At 39.3% G+C, this 21,736-nt stretch overlaps 1 protein-coding gene across 1 annotated transcript in view; it reads left to right on the forward strand.

Annotated features, from left to right (window-relative positions):
* BEGAIN (brain enriched guanylate kinase associated) overlaps window positions 1-21,736 on the forward strand; it is a gene marked incomplete at its 3' end in the record, with an annotated part of 129,295 nt that overhangs the window by 67,754 nt on the left and 39,805 nt on the right. The window contains exons 3-4 of the mRNA XM_084270481.1: window positions 7,913-8,074; window positions 14,265-14,331. Of these exons, the coding sequence (XP_084126607.1) occupies window positions 7,913-8,074; window positions 14,265-14,331 (229 nt within the window). The remainder of the gene's footprint in view (window positions 1-7,912; window positions 8,075-14,264; window positions 14,332-21,736) is intronic.

Below are 21,736 nucleotides of genomic sequence, written 5' to 3' on the forward strand. Positions count from 1 at the left end.
TTTTTAATTGTGAAAATTATGCAAGAGTCAGGTACTAACATCCTAAGTGGAGAAAAGCTACCTTCCAAAATACAATGACACCTCTCTTTTAAGGTGGCTGTATCATCTCTTCAGGTGCTGTAAATAGGCTCTAATGCTGAGGATCTGTCTACACCACTTAGGACTTCAACTGCTAAACATATTTGTTTTTCCCCATCTTCCTTCCAAATGATTCTCTTAAATGTTTCTGATAAAGCATCCCTCTTCTCTGGTTTAAATTCTGCCAGAATGGCTGGAACCTAAGAAAAGGACTCTGTTACTTGGCATCTGGAAACTAACTGAGCTCCAGATTTGGATCACCCACACATTTGTTCTGAAACATACGGACAGGCCTCCCCTTTCACAATTCAAACCCTGCTTCAGGTTGTTTATTTTGAAAATGTGTACTGGGAAGAAAATTCAAACCTTATAATACTTGCAAAAAAAAAAAACCAACCAAAAAACCCAACCCCAAAAAAATCCCCCACAACCTCCAAAAGCTAGCTATCTATATATGTGTGTATTTATGTGTGTATATATATCCATAGGAAGGAAGGATCTGCATGCAATTTGACAGGCAAACTGTTCATACTCCCAAGTTTCAAACGACAAACTTCTTTGAAAGTAACAGAAAAATTTGGTAGATGTAGCATGGTGAAAAAAACCCTGACAAATCTCAGTGAAAATTTGCAAAAAAGTAGGTGAGCTAAACAAAGTGTGCATGAGCTTGAATTTATAGGAAAATGCCTACTGCAGAACCTGGATACACATTTGCCGAGGCATTTGTTTGGGTACAAATGAAGCTGCAGAATAAAGAGCACAAGAGCATTGGGATTTGCTGCAGCAAAGTAATCTATTTCCCCAATAAAACTAATTTCAAGTCTGTAGTTGGATTCTCAATATCTGGATCTAGACTTTGTAATTTGATCACATCCCCCTCCTACTCAGATGAAGAAAGCGCAGGGTTAGCCACAAAACCTGCAGACAAGGAAGATGGTTTTGTCATTACCCTTTTGAAACGGTGACCCTGAGCATGTAACACATAATCAAAACTTGATTAACATAGAAATCCAATTACTGCTTCATTAAAGATCTTTCATTAATCTTGAAAACACTTGTAAAATGCTTGGACTTCATTTCCCAACAAGTAAAAATGTAAAGAACATTGTTGAGGGGTCAGATTCAATGACACAACTATTATCTCAGAGCTGTTCCTCCTTGTACGTTTGGTTGCCTTTCTTGCAGCATGTCCACCCTGATCAGCAAGCAGATCTGGCATTACCCATACCAGAGACATGTCCTGTGACCAGCAGCAGAGCTGTGATGGAATAAAAGGTCCTAGGTAATCTAGACTGCCACCTATAGATCAGTAGGAGCTTTAGAAACCAAAATTCCCTGGTAGCCAAAACAAGCTGGCAATGCAGTCCAGCTCTGTTGAGTAGCAATGCAGTGCCACGGTGAACCTGTTGGCATCTCCTAGTTGTGAATGTCCCCAGAACTCTCTGGACCCAGCTTGCTGCTCCCTGGGGTGTGAGCTACATGTTGAGAAGAGGTCCCCCAGGGTATCACTTCCCACCTGGCTGCCCTTCCCTCTGTGATAACAGGCTCCATTCAAAAATCAGAAATAAAACCAGGGATGTGGCTGTTAGCCCTCCCTGTGCCAAAACAGGCCATACCTTCACAGAGGTCCAGAACAGCCTCACACTGTTAGGCAGGGACTTCCAGGAAAGCAAATTAAAAAACCCATTCCCAAACACTCTGCCTGCCCACCATGTCACTGCTCCTGGCTGTCATCAGTGGGCTAAGTTGGTGTGGTATGGCTGGACTCACAGCGGTCACTTGGCTCTTCCTAAAGACCTGCTCCTGCTCTTTAGACGCCTTCACAGCAAGTACTTGTGCATGGCTGACTGGTTTTGACTGTTCCCTAGGTGAAAAGCCACAAGGTGGATGAAAAGATGCTTTTTGAAATTCTGTTCCAGAATATATTTTTCAGATTTCCGTCAGTGCTCTTAAATTCCTGATCCTATGATCCCTTTTTTAGAATGTGACACACTGCAAACATGAAACAGATCTGATAAACACTTTAAAAGCATTTAGTCCTTCTTTTTTTGTGGGTCTCCACGCAATCTAAGCAAACAAGAAAGGGACACTATTACCTCATCTCATACACACGGTGTTGAGTCAGGAAGAGGGGGAGTTATCTGACATGCGGCTGTCTACGTCTGAGCTACTTGACTAGATTCCCTTTGTAATGAACGGAAATGGGTACTTCCAGATTTGCATCACCTCATCTAATAGTAGACTTCTAAAATAGATCGGATTAATCTCATCATGGTAGTGCCTGCTGCCACGACCAAGAACAGGAGCCACAGCTGGCCAGCAGTATTGGCATTTGCTTCCAGTCAGATCAGTCTTACCTTAATACACTCCACCCATACAGCACCAAACACACTGGCAAAACCAAGTGCAAGACTCAGAGTCCCAAACCCCAAATAAGGTTAGTTCTAACTTACATGTTCCTTCTCCAAAGGCAGGATGATTATCCAGAAAATGTGATTAATTTGACTTAGGATTTCACAGCTGCATTAAAAATTTTGTTTCGTTACCCAGAAATGAGAACCTCTGATATGTTTTTTTTTAGTAGAGTTGACATGAGTGTCCATCATGTTCTTGTTGTGCATTCCTTTCATAGCTAATTTCTCTCCTAAGACTGTTAATCCTATTTGACTTTACTCACTCCTAGAGCTGTGTGAGGGAATGTAATCTGCCCATTCAGGCAAAATTTCAATAGTTCAAAAAATGGGTTTGCTCTGGTTTTAAACAACATTGCAGAACTAACAACAAAGCAAAGCACTGGGGTGGTAGCAGACATGAAAGTGCCACCATTTTGATTAGCCAGGTAGAAACGGGATTTCCAGGACACTCTTTAGATGGGGCAGCCCCATAGATGCTGAGTGCTCAGGGAGCACTCTCTTTGTGGGCTGTCCAAGAGTAACAAGCTCTAGAAATCATCCAGCCACCAGGCAGCTAAACAGCCCCAACTTTGCATGCCAGCACTTCTCTGTCATCGGGCCATCTGCCAGGCAGATGAGCTGGCAGAAGATCAGAGAGGTACAATGAAAACACCTTCCTCAGAATAGAGCTGTCATCACACGTCATCTTAGCTTTGCCTGAAGTGCTCTGGTGGAAACATGTTGACCTGGAGCTTCTCCAGCCAGCACTACAGATGAAACTTGACCGACAGCTGCAGGCTGAGACAGGCACACGCTGTCCATCTCCATTCTTCTCATTGACCTGTGCACCCTTCCCAGGGCCTGAAGCTGTTGCAGAGTGGCACCAATGCTCAGTTTAATGTACAGGCTTGCAGGAACACCTAGGGGAAAAAAAATCCATTCGTACCACTTACCACCCTTTGTGAATGGAATGGTATTGGACAGGGAGAGGTGACATCAGGAATGCAAACACCTCTCTGCTTCCACATCCCAGTGCAAGCTGGGATGGCAAAACTTTAATGCCAGGGAAGTACTGGGAGTATTGCGTGGTTCGTGAACTTGCTTGCACAGCCTTTTCATCTTTCTCCTGTAAAATAGACCTCTTCTCACTAAATGTAGAGCTTGAGTAGTGTCAACTCCCACCTGGTAATATCTCCCCTGAACTGTTGCTGAGCATCAACTCCAGCCACAGGATTCAAGTGAGGCTTGGAATCTCTGTGTAGGAGCATTGCCCAAGGGAAGAGAGCTTCAAATTCCCCGCCAAGGACCAACTCCAGAATTCAAACCTGGCAATTACTGGCTGCAGTACAGTGTCTGTGGGCACATATTTCTGTGACAATATATGTTTTCATATCGATTTTGTATTTTCAATGAGCATAAACAGAGCTAATTGGCGAATATAATAGTTTGGAAAATCTGAAGACCTGTTTTTAATAACCTTTAAAGTAGCTTCCCTTGAGAGGTTCTTTCACCAGTTTAAATATTTAATATTGTACTTACTGTCCTTGTTTTAGAGAAATACTTTAATGAAGCAAAATGGGTAATGACTTGCAAGCCACCAGCTGTCACAGAAGCAGGACTTTGCAGATCATTAGAAGAAATAGAGAACCATTCATGCAAGGGTTCCTACTCTGCAGGATTTTTAATCCCATTTTGTAATTTCTCACTCCTCCCAGCTGTCAAAGTTTCGGGAAGTCTCTGGAATATAAGCCTGATGTCTTCTAAAACAGAGCTCTACCAGATTTCCCACTGTTATTTTTAATTTGCAAATAACTCCTTTCTCCTGGCTGTACTTTTTCCATTGATTTCCTTAGTCTTTAAATAACTTTTATATATATATAAAAATACATATATATATATACACACACATATATACATATATTAGACAAATCTATGTACTGAATATATGTATTCTTTATATATAATAAAAAAATCGTGAAGAATGACTCACCATAGAAGATAAATTATGAGTTAAAATATATTGATTTACTAACACTAGAAATATTGTGGAGTGAACTCTACTAATTAGCTTGTATGTGACAAGCAGAAACAAAATGCAGCTAGTTTATGCAGTTTGCTTTTTTGGAGAAAAGGGAGAATGCTAAATGGTTGACTTCATGACTTCAGCTTACTTTTAGTTTTATTTTTTCCCCTCTTTGCAACCCTGTTTAAATTACCAGTAGCAAATTTGCAGGAGTACACAACAAAACTAAGCACTCCGTATGAAATGCCCAAACTTCTAGAACAAAAGACTGCAACACAGTGTAAGAAGAGAACTCAGACACGGTGTTCTGTGATACTACTGGAAGCTAGCAGTAAGGGAAGGGCTTTCAGTGGAAGAACATATGTTTCACATGACATGGAGAAAAAAGCTCATAAAATACTATAGATTTTTATAAAACAAAAATTGAGCCTCTGATCCTGCTATTAGAGATTCTAAATTTGACACATTGCATGTTCTTCTTTCTACTGTTTCTCTCACTTGCCTTGATTTTCCTTATTAGGTGTTTGTTCATATGTAACCAAAAGTAAGAGAGAACAAGCTCTACCTGAAACCACTAATGCTTCAATTCATGCAGAAATCAAAACCATCCTGGGAATTCTGAGAAACCTGCTTACAGTGTTACAGCTATTAGTATCCATTCAATGCATTGGATCCCAGGTTCAGGAAAATTTCCTTTTTTGTGTTAATCATAAGTATAAATTCCGTTGTGTCATTTCTTAAAGTTAGCTACCTTTCCAGAACTTGTTGGCTTAAGAAGGATGTTAAAGAAAATGATGAAGTTCTTTCCTAGTTAATGTCTTTTATTTCTTTCTTTTTGCTCCAAAACAATGCCTGTACATTTCCTGCAGTTCAGCTTGTTCTTGTCAAAATTATTTCTTTGTTTCTAAACGAACTTTGTTACCTTTTCCTCTAATACCTTATATTGTAATAATTATTCATACCTACTACCGCATCTTAAACAATCCCATCATAAACCAGATGTTATTTTTCCCATCTAAAAATGATAACTCCTCCTAAAATCAGAGCTGATTTTGTGTATACCAGATGCATCACAGAGGAGTCCTTCTAGGTTTGGGTTCCACCCTATCTGTCCAGCTTGGGTGGAAATGAGCAGAGCTGTTTCAGAATTACAGCTTGCTGAATGAGCAGAGGTTTGATCTTTAAAGTTGTCTGACTTATGCCTTAACCACTGGGAAGAGGGCTTTCTACATAGTTACAACTACTGTCTACTCCCAAAAGCATAGTAGACTGTTTCAGTAAATCTCACTAGTATATGTTTGCAATGGGTAGTCCCATTCTGAAAGCAAAGAATTCAAGAATAGAAATAATTCCAGTGAAAATATCCCCTGCACTTGTACCTCTACAGCCCCTCTTCCTCCCAGAGATCAAACTCTGCATAGAGCAGCAGCCTGGGCACTTTTATCCAAAACTATAGCTGCAGGACCTACTGTCTACTTTTTGTACAAATCCTAGTGGTTAGATTTTTAGAGCAGCAGAAGACTTGATATCAAATCTCTTTTCACTCTAAACAGTTTTGACACTGCAACGCCCACTTCACAGCTGAAAATTCAAGTTGCCAGGCTGCAGGAAGGAAAACTGACCACTGTTACTTCCCAAGATGAGAAAATGAGTAGCAACAACAGCGCAGAAGCAGAGCAAGTGAAAGGCAGTATGATGTAATATCATGAATGAGCAGCATGGGTTCAGACTCTCATTTCCCCAGATAATTTGGAGGTTTTATTCACCAAGTGAAATATAAAAACTAAATGATTGCATTAACTGGAGCTGCATTAAATGTCTGAATTAGAATATATTATTTTAAGAGAATATAACTACAAGTGGTAATCTAAGTATAACCATAACCACGCAATATGTGTAATTGAAATAGAGCACTGTGTTGGCAAAACATTAGACTGTTTCCTAGCTCTAAGCTGCATGGATCAAGCTAGCAGCAATTGTAAGGCTTTTGCATTAACTTACTGAAGCTCCTATAGCAGCTTGTAGGGAAGGCAGTCACACAGAAAACATCTCAAGCAAGTGTTTTTTGAAGAATGGCGTGTTGTTCCCAGCTCTCTTGTCTAATTAAAGACCCAAAACATTATTCTACTGAAACTGATGTCAGTACTCACTTGACATCAAAGGGAATCAAGATTTGCCATTCTTTTATCAAGAATTATTTTTATCATATGATTAAAAACAAGCAAGGCAATTCACAATGCATCACATGGTAGCACTTTTGTCTGTAGGTGACGGCAGACTCCAGTTCTGTGGGGCCTCAGAGGTACCACCTGAAGCCAAGAGATCAGCTCGATGCTGCTGTTGTAGTATCTGAACCAAGTTACATTAACCTCCAGAGACACCAACTCTGGCTGGAACCCTGTCCTGCAGTGCAACTGGCAAACATGCTAGAAGACTGGGGAGCTTACAAACTAAATAGACAAAGATAAAAGATCTCCATCAACCAGATAAGAATTGAGACAAGTGCAGACTGGATCACCTGAAGTCATACAGTTGAGCTCCAGTATAGTAAGGGAAGTATCCCCAGATTCATCACTGCAGATCCAAAGGGATTTCTTGAGTGCAGATGGCACTTTGGACTTCATGATAGAAATTTTGCTTGGATCTTCTATCTGTAGGCTATCTTATACAATCTGTAAAATTAGAGAAAACATCAAAATGAAATAAACTCTTTCCAAAATCTCTGCCCAGGACTTTATTTAGTCAAACAGTGTAACTGAAGCTGGCTTACAATCAGGGCTCAAGTTCTTTATTAGTGAAGACACTAGGAAAAATTAGGAGTCACACCTGAGTCTGGGAAGTCATTGTTCCCAAATAACTGGGAAAATGGGAAAAGAGCTAGAACTTTAACATTACTATGATATTAATTGATTACCATTCTCCAAATGAAATACTGAATTATAACATCTCTAGCAGATCTATGGCCAGGGTGGAAATTGAATCAAATCAGACAAGATTTTCTTTTTCCACAAAGTATATTATAACTTGGATTATTGACAAGGACATGTTTTTGAACAGTTAATTTAGATTTGCTGCTCTATTGACATCTGCTACTTCAGTCACAGTATTTTATAACTCTAAATGAAAGGTCCTGTGAGAAACCAAATTCTAGACTGCATTTTATATTTTAATAAGGATTCTTTCACAAAATATTCCACCATGGCTAATGAGATATTAGCAACGAATGCACTAGAAAGGACAGATGGGAAGATAGTCGACTGTCTAAATCAGAAGATTTTCAAAGTGCAGTAAACAAGTTATTAAGCACACTTCTCTGGCTTAATGCCAACCTATACTGTAGGGAATTGGTCAAAGAGTAGATCTTGAAAAGCTTTCCGGGAGCAGCTAAATTCTACAGCTGTGGTCTTTGTTTTTCTAGTACTTTGCAAGAACAGAAGGGGGAATTACGAAAGCGTCTATCGTACACTACCCATAAGCTGGAAATGCTTGAAACGGAATTTGATTCTACACGTCAGTATCTTGAAATAGAACTGAGACGTGCTCAGGAGGAACTTGAGAAAGTAACTGAAAAACTGAGAAGGTTAGTAACTTTTTGAAATAAACAGGTACTAGGAATTTACAGATGACTGCGTTAAAGATATATGCAAGTAAAAGCAGAAGCATATAGTCTCAAACACACATCATTATTTATTGATTACATGTGTTTTCACATTTAATATATTTCACTTACCTGAATGTATATTATGTACAATGTGAAGTTATTTACAGATATGATATGTAAAATGTGTCTGTATTGAAAGTAAATATGCAAATAGTAATATTCGTACATAGGTACATATATAACATAATCTATGTGTAAACTTACATGTGGGTTAGTGCTGTGTTGTGTTATACATACAAAGTTATACTACATGTATATAATTATACCATATATTCAAAGGTAGGGGTTTTTAATGCATTTGGCTGCATATTTTCTGTTGTCACTCCCCACTGCACTGATACAAGAGAACAGAATTTGGCCCTCCATCACTCAAATCTGAGATGTTCAATTCAAATAGTATTTTGACATTTCACATTACGTTATAGCACATCATTTGCGTTTTAGTCACAAATAGAATGGAATGATATTGAAAACCTATTATTTAAAATTGTTGAAGCCATGGTACAGTGCTATTGCAAATCAGGAGCCCAGTTAATGTTAATGACAAATTATAATAAGCACTCCTGACTTTCCTGGCACTGATTAAAATGGTCTGTAATCTAGCTTTAAATTTATCAGTGATTATTAATATAATTTTTTTCATTTGTTTGCAAAACTTCTCAATTTACAATTATCCATTTATGCAGGAATTTGTTTGCATTTCTTGTGAGGACTTTCCTAAACTGCTTTAGATATTTGACTGTTCAATTTACTTCATTGGATGAATGAAAATTAAATTCAAAACGTATAGTTTCAGGGCTAAATGCAAATAAATGTTTTTAATTCTTTGCAGAAGGCAAAAAGTAAAGCAGAACAAAGCCAGAAATCACCAACAAATGAGTCAACCCCAGTATTTTATGCATATTTTAACCAGGAAGAGGTTGTAAGACCTAAAATTAGGAAGCATCCTAGGGTGGTCTTATAACTCAAATGCTTCCTTAACTGGGGAGGCTTTTTCAAACAAGACTAAACTAAGCAGGTGTTATGATGATCTTGGAATCTACAGAAATCTATCAAGAGCAGCCTGAATTCTCTGTTTTTCCTACTATTGCCCTCAGAGTAGCGATATTGAAAGTAACTTCACTCTTGACATAGTTCCGTTCCAATACACTTCAGCTTTAAGGACAAGGAACACTGGTAATATTTCTCCTGAAACATTATTTCAGTCATGGCAGCCATAAATCTTGCATCATATTTAGCAGAAGCACTGACAACCCCACTTCTGGTAAGACATGCTTCTCAGTTCAGAAGCCTCTTGCTAAGTTCACTGGGCACTGATGAGTTAAGCACCCCTCAAAACTTAGTCCAGAAAGTCTGGGTTTTGCTCGTGGCAAGTCTAAGACTTGTACCAAACATCAGAAAAATAGAACTGACTTTCCAATATTCTAATGGTACATTGTATCTTATTATGAAGAAAACTTATATTAAAAATTATGTTTCAGGCAGGTGATTACTCCCCTGAAGACATATCATATTGGAAGCCCAAAATATTGTACGAGGTGAGCTTTAAAAATGTTTCTATTGAGAATCGCAAGGCGTACCTCAAGTTGAACAACTAGATTTCTCAACCTGAAGAAAGACAATGTCTGAAACAAAACTGTCATCCAAAAGCGTGTCAGCAACATGTCACAGAGGAAAATCAGTGTGAGGAAAACAAGGAACTAGAATTACTTTCAATAACGTGTCTCTTGCTTTATTCACTGCACAGGGAGAGAAATTCAACCCTCCTAATAAATAAGCCCTGTGTAACAATATCCCACTTGCATACTAGAGAACATTTCTGCTATTAAACTTCCATTATTGTTAAGTGCCAGAATTTTTCCAAGAGGCTGAATGGCAATCCTTTTCTACTCCTTCCTGAAAGCCATTATTGTCTTAATTTATCCAGAATTCCCATGTTGCTGCTATGCCTCCCCCCTCTTACCCAAGCAGGGAAGTCATTTAAGTGTCTTGATAGTTAAGTTTTTGACCGTTCTACAAACATTCAGAGGTGGCCTTTTTCTTTGGGCCCAATGAGAGCAAGATCAGGACAGGGCTGAGTGGGTTTGAAAATATAAGTTGTTAAGCATAGCTTCAGCTTTGAGAAGTAACTGAAAAGTGATTGGGGGTGTCATACACCTCACAGTGATCCCCTATCTGACATGACTGGCATGGTTTTTTAAAGTTAATTTTTTTTTTTAATATTGAAATACCAATATTGGAACCAAAACTGTTCTCCAAAGGTGACACTGGGTTTCTTGCTTTAGACCCTACCCTAGGTTCCCATCCTAGCTTTTACCAGAATAGAGTTATTTTAAGACATGAGAAAGAAATTCATATATTTAGCACTGAGATTAGCCCGTACAGATAATTCTTTCACCAAAACCAACACATTTCACAGACTGAAGGGGTGTTCTGAACAGGAATCCTGCAGCTGTATCAGCTTTAGAATAAATGGGGGGGAATGCTCCCTTGGTTGGTGTAACTTGCGTTAACAGAGAGGGAAACAGCTTTTTGAACAAAAAGTTACTATTTTAACAGTCACTCTTTAAAGGTCAACTGCACTCTAGGTGAAATTCTCCTCTTTAGAGTCAGCCAAAGCCTGTGTTTTACTTTAGATATATTTCACGGCCTTAAGAGGGCTTGTGTTTGAGTGGAAGCAGAGAAACAGGCTTTTCAGACTTCCTTCTTAGTGGTGATCTGCAGTCTTAGAGAGGAGAATCTCTGTTGGGTTAGAGCACAGATATGTGGTGTTCAATTCGGTCAGATTACTTTTTATCAGGCCCTAATTTAGTCAAGAATCTAAAAATGCATTTAATGCATTGACATATACGCACCTGGAGGAATGTGGGTAATACCTAATATTATGAAAAACAAAAAAAGCTATTCAAAAATTATAGTAAGTTATTGATTCATGTGAGTTTATTTTTAAAATACTTTCACAGGGTAGTGAAGCTGACCTATTACACTTTATTTACAAAGAATCCAGATTTGTAACATTAAAAAGTTTCCTACTTCTCAAAGTTCAGGCTATTTGGGTGTATTTTTTCTGCAAACAGGGTTATTGTTTGTCCATCTGATCATTTCCAGATTGGAATAATTTTCCTACTCCTCCTTCATTTTACAGTGTTGCCCAAAGATTGTTTTGATTACCCTGTTCCCCTTTTATCCCTTTAACACTTCCTTTCATATATTTCTGGGTCCATTTCTCTCCTTGCCACCCACATTTGCTGACACTTCTTTTGGCACAGTGGATTTCCAATTTGGGTTTCATGCGTAGATGTGCATGTGTATGTGCTTGTGTATGTGTGCACGTGTTTGTGCTTATTTTGACTACCTTTGCATAATGTTCTCAATAGAAACACTTTTTGAAGCTCAGTTTCCTACTTACTGTGGATCTTTTGCTTAGATTGGATTTGATTTTACTGGGAAATGGTCAATTATTTCAGTGCAAAATTAATGTCTTAGAGAACTAAGGTTTCCAGGCTACTTAGACCTAAACATAAAACAGAGGATAATTGGATGGGGAAAGACAAGAGAAGTTACAAGGAGAGAAGCAGATTGTAATAAGTTCATGCAAAACCCCTCTACCATCTACCATGGAAGTCTTGCCAGCCAAGAACAATCATATTAAGGGTAACCAATCTCCCAGTCATCTATATCCTGAGAAAAACTGTGTCAACAGAAGCTGTGGAGCAAACCCAGCAATGTAGTACCACCGTCATAAGCCAAATATTCAAGTAACAAATACTGCTGGTGATTCAAGAGCTTAGATATGGAATGGGAAGCTTCAGTGTCTCCCTTGAGCCCTCCACTTATATCTAGTCTCTACTGCAGAACAGACAGGGGTACATAGATGCCTCACTTAGAAAAGTGCTAAACCAATAACTTCTTTCCCCTTTTCTTTTAGGAATTTATGCAAATGCTTTTGAACCTGTGCAAACTTTTTAGGAGGTTGAAGGTGATAAACGTTTACATCAGTTTTACACTATCTCTAGTTGAGCCACAATCTGCCTATGTGCAGAACATATTTAACCTGTTCTATTCTGTCTTACTGGAGAAAAACTGCAGACCATGACAGACTAGGTACTGCAGCACCTCTGGCCTCAGCCAAAAGGCCCTATTTTATTTTTCTAAATCCTTGTTCCCTGCATCATGGCATCAGCCTTACCAGCAAAACATAACTAAGTTATTCCAGGCAAAGCCAGTTTAACCTTCCTTGCTTCCACTGGTTTACCAGGGTGATCTCTGCCTGAAAAGCTGGGTACAGCTGGGTACCTTAAGATTTCTCTCTGTTGTGTTGACTGTAGCTAAATAACTAAATAGATAATAGCTAAGTAGACCTAGAGCTGCACAAATAAATGTCTATACAGAGGCTTAGCAATAAATGCTGCATCTAACAGGAGCACAGACACTGCAGAGATCCATAGACTCGGTATTTTAATTCAACTGGACATTTACACAGTGGCACTGTGAGAACTTGAGAGTAGTAACCAAGCTATAGGTTGGTATGAGTCTCATGAATTTTCAGCCCATTGGGGTCACCACCTTCCCATAGATCTTCCTTAGGGAGGAAATCTCTGCTCAGCAGCTCTGTAAATGTACAAGATGCTGAAACTTCCCTCAGGTTTGCAATGCAAGTTCGAAACAGCTGCCCTGACTTTGAGCAGTACCCCAGGGAATTTCATCCGTGGGGATGTCATTACTGATGTCCATTGGGTGGTTGTTCTCAGCACAGATCTCTCCTCCCAGGTCTGTGAGGCAGTTGTTGCGGTATTACTGGGAGCCCCATCGGGAGGTCTGCATGCTCACAAGGGGCACCGTGAGCTGCTGGCCTGTGCCTGAACAGAGAATTTTGATTATTTAACTGGAAATAAAATCTCCATAGCAACAGAAGCAGGGAGAAACACTTCACTGCCAGGAAGGGGTGATCTGGACCCCTTGGTTTGCACAGTTCAAATGCAGGGCTTCGTTCTGATTTCAACAGCCATTCCTAACTACACAACAAAGCCAGACATTTCTTTAACCCCAGTCCATTCCATCATGGAAACTACATCCAGAGCCAGGCATCTCAGAGGAAGTGGCTTTCTGTGGAATGAATGGATATTACATCTGAGTTTACTCTTGTAGTGAATGGACTTGCCCGTCACCTAAAATCCACTCACCACTGAATATGCTTTGAACTATTGACTTAAGATTCCCAGCACAAAACATATAGATGCATTCAGACAAACTTTTCATAGGTGAACTATTCTAACATCTGCTTTACATTTGTTATACATTCTGCTAAGGTCATATCTATGAACAAGAACAAGGAGCTACCCTCCTTACCTTCTGTGAAGAGAAAGGCACAGCTACTACCAAAATAGCGATGTTTTTTCCCCCAAGCTGCACAGTTTGTTCATTATAATATCAAGATTAGCATCTAAGCAACCTAAAACTGTGTAGACTGAAAATCTTTTTTGGTGTATCACTCTGGAATAAGCAGGGAAGTCTCATTTTGCGAGTCCATTCAATCCCTCGGTGCTGATAAAAATGAATTCCCCTCTTTTCCAGGCTAAGCTATCTAAATGCATTTCTTGAAGAAAGAAGATGTGTTCAGCTCTTGAGAATAGGCAGTTTGTTGAACTTCTGTCAAAAGAAGGAATATTCTTCTTCTAAGTCATGTGGTGATGCCCGCATGTAGCTTTTCTACAGCAGTTAGGCTTCTGCTGCAATTCTTAAGAGAGCTCCATGTATCATTTTCTGTACTTTCTAAGCATACAGCTCAAGCTTCCTCTCTGACATATTATTCCTGAGCCTGATATAGAGTCTCTTTGTGCAAGTTCCCATGCTGCGATGCATGTCCACACACAAGTGCAGAACGGCAAACATATTTTCACTTCCTGCTGGAACTTGCCACTAAATATAGTAAGTAAACATGACAAAGAAGCTTTTCTTGGGAAGTAGGTGGTAATTACATTTCAAAGGCAACCACTGACTGGCAACAGGAGTGATAAGAAAATAGATTGGATGTAGTGCCAGCCAAAGTTTTGTAAAAAATGGCATGAAAAACAATGCATTCAATTACATGATATCATCTTTGTTTTAGGATACAAAACAATTACCTAGCCTTACAAAGAATTAATCAGGATCTGGAGGATAAACTTTACAGAATGGTAAGTTATCACAAGTGAACTTTTTCTTTTATATTAAATGTGTTTTTCTGGTTTTTAAGTCGTAGGGCAGACGTATATGTAGCTGTAAAAAAAAAAAAAAACAAACCCTCATGCTCCACAGCATTATGCTTAATAAAGATATATGACTTTATCTGTATCGTAATCTAGAACTCAAGCTGTGTATAATGGCATAGTTCCATCAATTTAAATGGAGATTGCATCAGCTGATGATCTGGCTGAGTAAATTGTACCTTTAAAATAATTCTCGTAAATTTAGTTAATAATTTCATGGGTTTTAAATATTTATGTTTTCATTAAGTACCAAATTTAAATAAGGTAGTCCAAGGTTTCCTCATGTTTCTTAGATACTTTCACTTAGCTTTTATTAAGTGATTTAACAGAGCTTGGATGGTCTGTCTTTTATATACTGTCGTATCTATCAGTCTCAGTGTGTTAATTTCCAATCTGCATGTGGCTGCAACTATAACATCAATGTCACTGTCACAGGCCAATTAGTAACCGAGCATGGGAACCACTGCACCATTTATGGGCTCCACATCTAGAACTAACATTACATGACATGGCACCTCTCATTCAAAATAGTTTGATGTTAAAAAGAAATGGCAATGCCTTTAGTGTCCTGGCTCGTTGTTAATGCTGCTGGGTCGTTGCCCTACTCCCTGTGAGGAGAAAATTTACAGAGAAATTTGAGGCTAATACTTAAAGAGAAAAGAGCAAGAGTTTTGAACTTCCAAAATTCTTCAGGTCATGAGCACACCCAGACCTGCTTCCTCCCCACCTGGCTCACTAAGGTCAGTCATTTCCTGCTCTTCATCCTGCCCAGCCCCATACCCACCACAGCCCTAGCATGCACAGGGTGCACACATGAATGCACAGTTTATAGGTCCAGGCAGAGTCCTATACAGATGCTAGGAAAAGCCTACATTTTATACGAGTCCCATACGTAACATTTTCATGGGTGGGCAGCTTGGAATGAGGGGAATAAATTATTCTGCTTTGAGACTAAATAGGGACTATGGCAACATATTGGAGAGACATCAGCCTTTACTAAGAAATGGTAAATAAATTTTTGAAAATGTCATCATTCTTATCTCAGGAGTCTGTTTAAATAGCTGACAATGAACAGAGTACCAATGCTTTTGGAACTGGCTAACAACAGGGCAGAGTTGCAGCTGGGTTGTAGCTGATGTGTGTTTATAAATATATGTATAAACAGTACACCAGCAGAAACAGCATTTGATATCATGGTATTGGTTTTTTCTCCACTTTTCCTCTGTAACATTCTTTTTCCTTTTACCCAAATCACTGGGATTTTATCTTCATCTGCAACCCCAATATTTATTACATATGTGCTAGAAAAGATAAATAAAGTAGAGGCATTCTTACTGTTAAATGAAATCAAAAAGATTAGAAGCGTAGAAAGAAGGACTCCAGAAAATCCATGGGGTTTTATCATGTATTTCATATAAAAGTGAAGAATGTTTAAATTGGTACTTAAAACTCTGAGCAATTATTTCAGAGCACAACATGGAAAGAAGGAAGGCTGGCTGCATGGAGCACTGTACCTCTCTTTATCCCACTAATATGACAGTCATTGAAGGTAGATTTAGAAGCTTGAAGATGATCAGCCAGGCTCTACACCACTTAACTCCAGACTCCTTTGCCTTCTGAAATACTGAAACTGAAGACACAAACAAAACAAAACCCATGTTAAATGTAAACTCCACTTAAAAAAAAGAAAGGGGTGGTGGTGGTGGATAGTATCATATTTGATTTAGATAAGCCAAACCATTTAATTTTCAGGCACTTCAAAAAACCTCAATACTTCAGAGAAAGTTGGATTAAATAACAGCTGGTCGGTTTAATCAACAGCTTATGGTGGACTGAGCTCTTACATACCTTTCTCTCCCTTTCCTGCTTCGGAGGAACAGCTGTGTTTATTTTTTTCTGTAATTTAGTCAGTTTGTCATTCCAAAATCAAAAGCCTTTGATTTCTCTACCTTTATACAAATCCATCTATAAAAACCCTGTGTTTAGTTTCTTCCTCTCTCTGCTACCCCATCCCTCTATACACACATATATATGTATATACCAGACACATATATGCACTCAGATTCTTACACAAGTTTTGACCATTTTATATGTCCAAATGCAACAAGTAGGGCAAAGAAGACCCCTGAGGCAGTGGTTCCTCTGCCTTCCTGCAGGGAACTTGACATGCTCCCAGGAGACCACTTTCTCCCTGCTCTTAGGGCTGACCCACAACTCCCCCTCTCTTAGTGACTGGCCCCAGCTCATCACCACTAATCTAGGACTCCACCTTGGCCTCCCTCTTCTAATGTTTTTGAGTATCCTGAATGTTAAAGCCTTTCATGCCTGTTACTGGTATAAGGGATGTAAAAAATAATCATTAATTCATCAGCAGTCACAGAAAAGAAGCTGAAGTAGCAGTTATTTTTCTTCTAGGCTCTGCTTCCTTTTGAGAGCTAATCTATAAAATATTTAAAAATATTTGAAAGCACACTTCTGATCATAGCAAAGGGTATCCAATTGAAACCTCTGTCACATCAGAACTCAAAATAAAAATATAAACTACAGTGTCTGGGTTGGCTAAGAGCTAAAAACTGCAATCCTGAAATCAGTGGAGAGTTTGCTGTATTCAACTGGGCAAGACTAGACACATGACACAGCAAAGGCAGATGTAACACAGAACTAAAATTCTACTGTCACTATTCATAAAACTCCTGTTCTTAGCACAGTCAGGGTCTTTAAGTGGAGAAGATTTGTTTGGTCTTGTAAGCACTGGTTGAGCAGGGGAATATACAGGCTGTCGTCTTAAATAATTAAACCTTAGAAGTCTTTTTTCTTTCCATTAAGATGTGGGAAAAGACTAAGCATAGTCCTTACATTTTGCACATTCCATCACAGGCCTGTCCAATTAAAGAATTTTTTACATTATCTAGTCCCAGTTGTCACCAACAGTCTTTGCTTTCCCTGGCACCTGTCTGAGTTTCCCGACAATGCTCTGTCTCATAACCAGCTTCCCATCTTGCTGCTCATAAACAGCAGTTACAAGTAGATTATGCATGTCATCCCAGACACATATTAAGAAATCCTTCATATGATCTCAATCCAACTGTATCCCACATACAATCCTGACTGGAAATATTCAATGTATTTTTAAAGTTTCTGAAGTTTGAAGGGTTTAAGGTGCAATCAGTTCTGTCATTTTACCTTTAAAGCCATAAACAAGTTTTTTAATGGAGTCTATATTACAGAATAACAATTAGAAACGTAATAATGGCTGCTTAATAAACTTAACTTCTAATGAAAATTGCATCCATTTCTCCTCCTCCATCTGTATTTTGAGTGTTGAAAAACCTGATCTCAGAAATCCAACTGCGAAGAGTTTGTGAGACCATATTCTCCAGAAACAGCCTAAAATACGTCTTTTGTAACTAGAAAATAATAGTATGACAGACAGACTGCTTGATGGTATGAGTTCACCTCTCACGCAAAGTCTTTCAAGAGACCAGAACATAAACCTCTTCTCAGACTAAAATGCATGTTATCTTCATCTAATAGAAAAATGCACTGACAGCACTGGAGGTGGACAAGGAAGGAGACAGCCCAGTGTTAAGGAACAGAGCCCTCTGATGACCAGGGGAACCAGCAGATAAATCAGTGCACCCACTCTGTAAACCCTTACTCCCACACACCCCTTGGTCTGCTGGCTGATGTCTCTCAAGACTGCTGCCAACCCAAAACCTCTGTTTTTTTCAAAATGTCGTTCCCCCGTCCTGTTGGGTTTGCTTCCTGGTTTTAAAGAAGGAAATTGCACTTTTCTCCCTCAGTGCCAGTTCAGGACCTTTTTGCAACATAAGCAATACTGAATGCTGTCAGACATCAGGGACGTGACCAGACTCTGCAGTGTTGGAGGCACTGGGCACCAGCTCCACCAGCCCTGCCAGGCTTCTGAGCACAGCCCCAGCCACTGGGACGTTGGTTCCCACCTCTGCACAGCCAGCATCATCCCTCTGCACACATTGTATTATACTTTTTAGCATCTGTCAAGATGAAAACCATTACATGGCATTAATGCCTGATGCTTGACTTACATTAAGGCAAGCTGGGAGGTGTGACTCAGCCATAAAGTTGGTAGAAATTATTACATAAACCAGCAGTAAAGAGGGATATGTGTTAAGGATGATCAGGTCTGAAATGCTGTACTATCTGAGCACCACACTGATTTTTATCATGTTTATTGTCAGCCTATGAGCTGGAGGAGGAATAAGAGGTGCAGCAAATATTTTATATTCTATGTTATTAAAAGTTATTTATCCAGCTTTTGAATATCTGGGCCTTTCCAGTCTCCTGGCCATAATATATGCCATAAGCATCTCCAGCTGGGGAAATTCAAAGATAAATTAAATATGAGCTGAGCAATTTTAAGTGGTGCTCTGAGACTTTGTGTCAGGAGAATGTTATTTTCAAGGAAGAAGCTTGTTGGGCGTGCAGGCCAGGAAGGTAAAGAATATTGAAAGTGGTGAGGAATTTGATGAAGAATTTCAGTGAGGCATTAAAAGCATCTAACTACCAGTGCTTAAGCTTTGGAATTTAAGCCACTCACTAAATTGTACCTGAGCCTCTTGACAGCTACCAGTTACCTCCTACTATGGTTAAATCATAAGTGAAAGATTAAGGCAGTGGAAAAAAAAGTCTATTTCTGACACAAACCTAAGAAAAGCAGAAGCCCAGCATGTTTAGGTTCCTGCATGGAGGATGACAACTTTGACAGTGACTTTGAACAGAGTGATTTAAAGCCCATCTTCTTCATTTTCTTTCATTTATGAAGAACAACTTGCTTCCCCCCCCTACAATATGTCCCATGAAAATCAAATGGAGACGACCTAAATATACTTAAAAGGATTTGCATCCCAAAGACAAGAAAAGTTTAGAGTCAGCTCAACCTGACAGGCTCATTTGCTCACATTCAGTGAAGACAGCTGTGAATTTCAAGAGAAATTCATACTGGTTGGTTAGTTAAGAGAGAAGCCAGAGAAGGTCCATGTTTTGTGGACTAAAACAACTGCAAAACAGCATTTCTAAGGAAGGAAATGACCATAAATGCTACAGAAACAAATCACTTATAAAAATAGGAGTTGAAAAATGCATTTCTAAGGGGCCTTTAGGTTTCATCTTTTTATGCTTACAGGCATTTGGTACTAAAGATCTCCACTTCTTGCTAACTCTTATCACACTCATTTCCTAGGTGAAAAGATATTGTCAAATAGGCTATAAGGCCAGCCTTTTGAAACCACAGAGAGTAACACACAGGCTCAGATTGAGTACATCCATCAGTTTTGCAGCCAAATAAATGAATCCTCCTGGGTAAGTTGGCAGCAGAACTCTGCTTTGCACAAGCACAGAAGTTATCCCATTGTTATGTGTCTGTCAGGGAGATCCTTCTTCCCGAGAGACTTGTAAGGCAGTCCAGCCTCTTCCTAATTGCTGTAGATGAATATGACATCACAAGAGACTGGTTTGGAATCTTCTTTCCTTTTTTCCAAAGCCATGGGAGAGCTTCTGCTCTGGCTCTCCTACTTTATAGGATATTTTCCACAAGTACCAGCAGCCTAAGGAAGCTGTAAAGTGACTGGACACTTCCCACTTCCAACATCCTCTCTGGTGCATGATGACAGAGGTCCGGATCTCTCTCCTTCTCAGCATCTATCTCTTGGCCACTGGTATGCATTTCTGATGCCTGAGCTTTTTGATTGTTCTCTTCATCCTGCTGTCGATGGTATGATCTCTGACTCCCAGGACACCCTCCAGGGCTATCATCTTGACCAGCAGGGAATAGAAAAGGCTGATGTTGTCAAGGTAGCCGAAAAGAATAAAGATATTTCTGGGATGTGAGCATCTTTGACCTATGCCTGCCTTGTTAAGTGCCTTGTCCCTTTGTGACCATCTGCCAATTCACCACAAATACAAGGAAAGCAAGAACAAGAAAGAATAAGCCTGAAAAGGTGTTGTGTAGCAGGAAGTCCACATCTCAAAGTCCTTCACAAAAGCTGGTGTCATCTATGAATATGGAGAAGAAGCCACAGAACAGGGAAGTGTCTCAGCCAAGGTCATCAGGAAGCAAGGAGCAAATTTCCAAAGAACTCCTAGGTCCTCTCTATCCAAATCCCCTGCCTACAAAAAGGATCAAAGGAATTCTTGGGTTCTCTTAGATCTGGTTTGTGATGCCAATTATTTTTGTCCTGCGTACAAAATAAACAGAAAATGGCAAAGACAGGGTTTAGCACAATTAAAAAAAGAGAGAGAGAGACAAGAGACAGAAACAGAGAGAGAAAAGCATATGCAGGCAGAGTATTGGTCCATTTAGTCCAGGTCCCTATAGGGGGTTTCTGTCATTTATCTCTAAAATCTATTTTATTTCCAAATAAAGAAAATTACCTTTTGGAAATAGGATAGCAGCTACAGAACTCAATACCGTGTCATTTTATCTGTACAGGAGGGAATGTGGAATTAATTGAGATAAGAAGACAATGGCTTTTGTAGAGAGAAAATGAAAAGAGACATGGAGAAAGACTGATTTGTCTATTGTCTTGTTCTAATTGGATCCTTTTGCTCACAGAACAGTACTACAGGTGTGTAGGATCAACAAAATCGTAAGATCTTTGGTCAATTTAGTTATCACAAGTGGTGTGTATCTCCAGCAGAGTCCTTTGCTCACTAGAGATGTAATATATAATCTTTTGCTTTTTTCTTTTTCCCTCAGAAACAAACATTTCTTCTTTCAATGTACTGTCACTAACACAGCCTCAGAAGATACTATTACATCGACTTCAGGGAATTAGCATCAATCAACACCATCTCTTTTCCCTCCAGCTATAATTTATTTAGCATTTTATTATGCAGCAGGGTTCTACCCTGGCAAGGCATGCTACTGATGTGAAATGTGGGAGATGATAGGTACACAGAAAGGCTATAAGCACATTTTGTCAACTTCATCTAAATTGCTAGCAGAAAGAGCACAGTCAGTGAAGCTGACTAGCCAGCTTAGAAAGGTTTTTAATAAGCTGATAGGTAAGATATTTTTGTCAAGTATAATTTCAATGCTGGGAGACCAAGAAAGGTGGTGGCAAGTAAAACCACCCCTCTGGCTTCCAACAAGCTGGTCCTGCTGTCAGCAGGGTTAGGCAATGAACTGATTATGTTCAATTATAAACAGCAGCTCTGCTGGTTTCCTAAAGAACTGGTTCTAAGTCAGCAGGATAAAACAGTTATAAACTGTGAAGAAACTTTTTGACACAGAAGATATCTAGTGCCTGGGGTAAAGTCCTGAGTACTTGAAAAAAATGAGCTGCCAGTTAGT

Source organism: Gallinula chloropus (assembly GCF_964237585.1).
Source record: "Gallinula chloropus genome assembly, chromosome: 14".
In the NCBI taxonomy this organism is placed as follows: Eukaryota; Metazoa; Chordata; class Aves; order Gruiformes; family Rallidae; genus Gallinula; species Gallinula chloropus.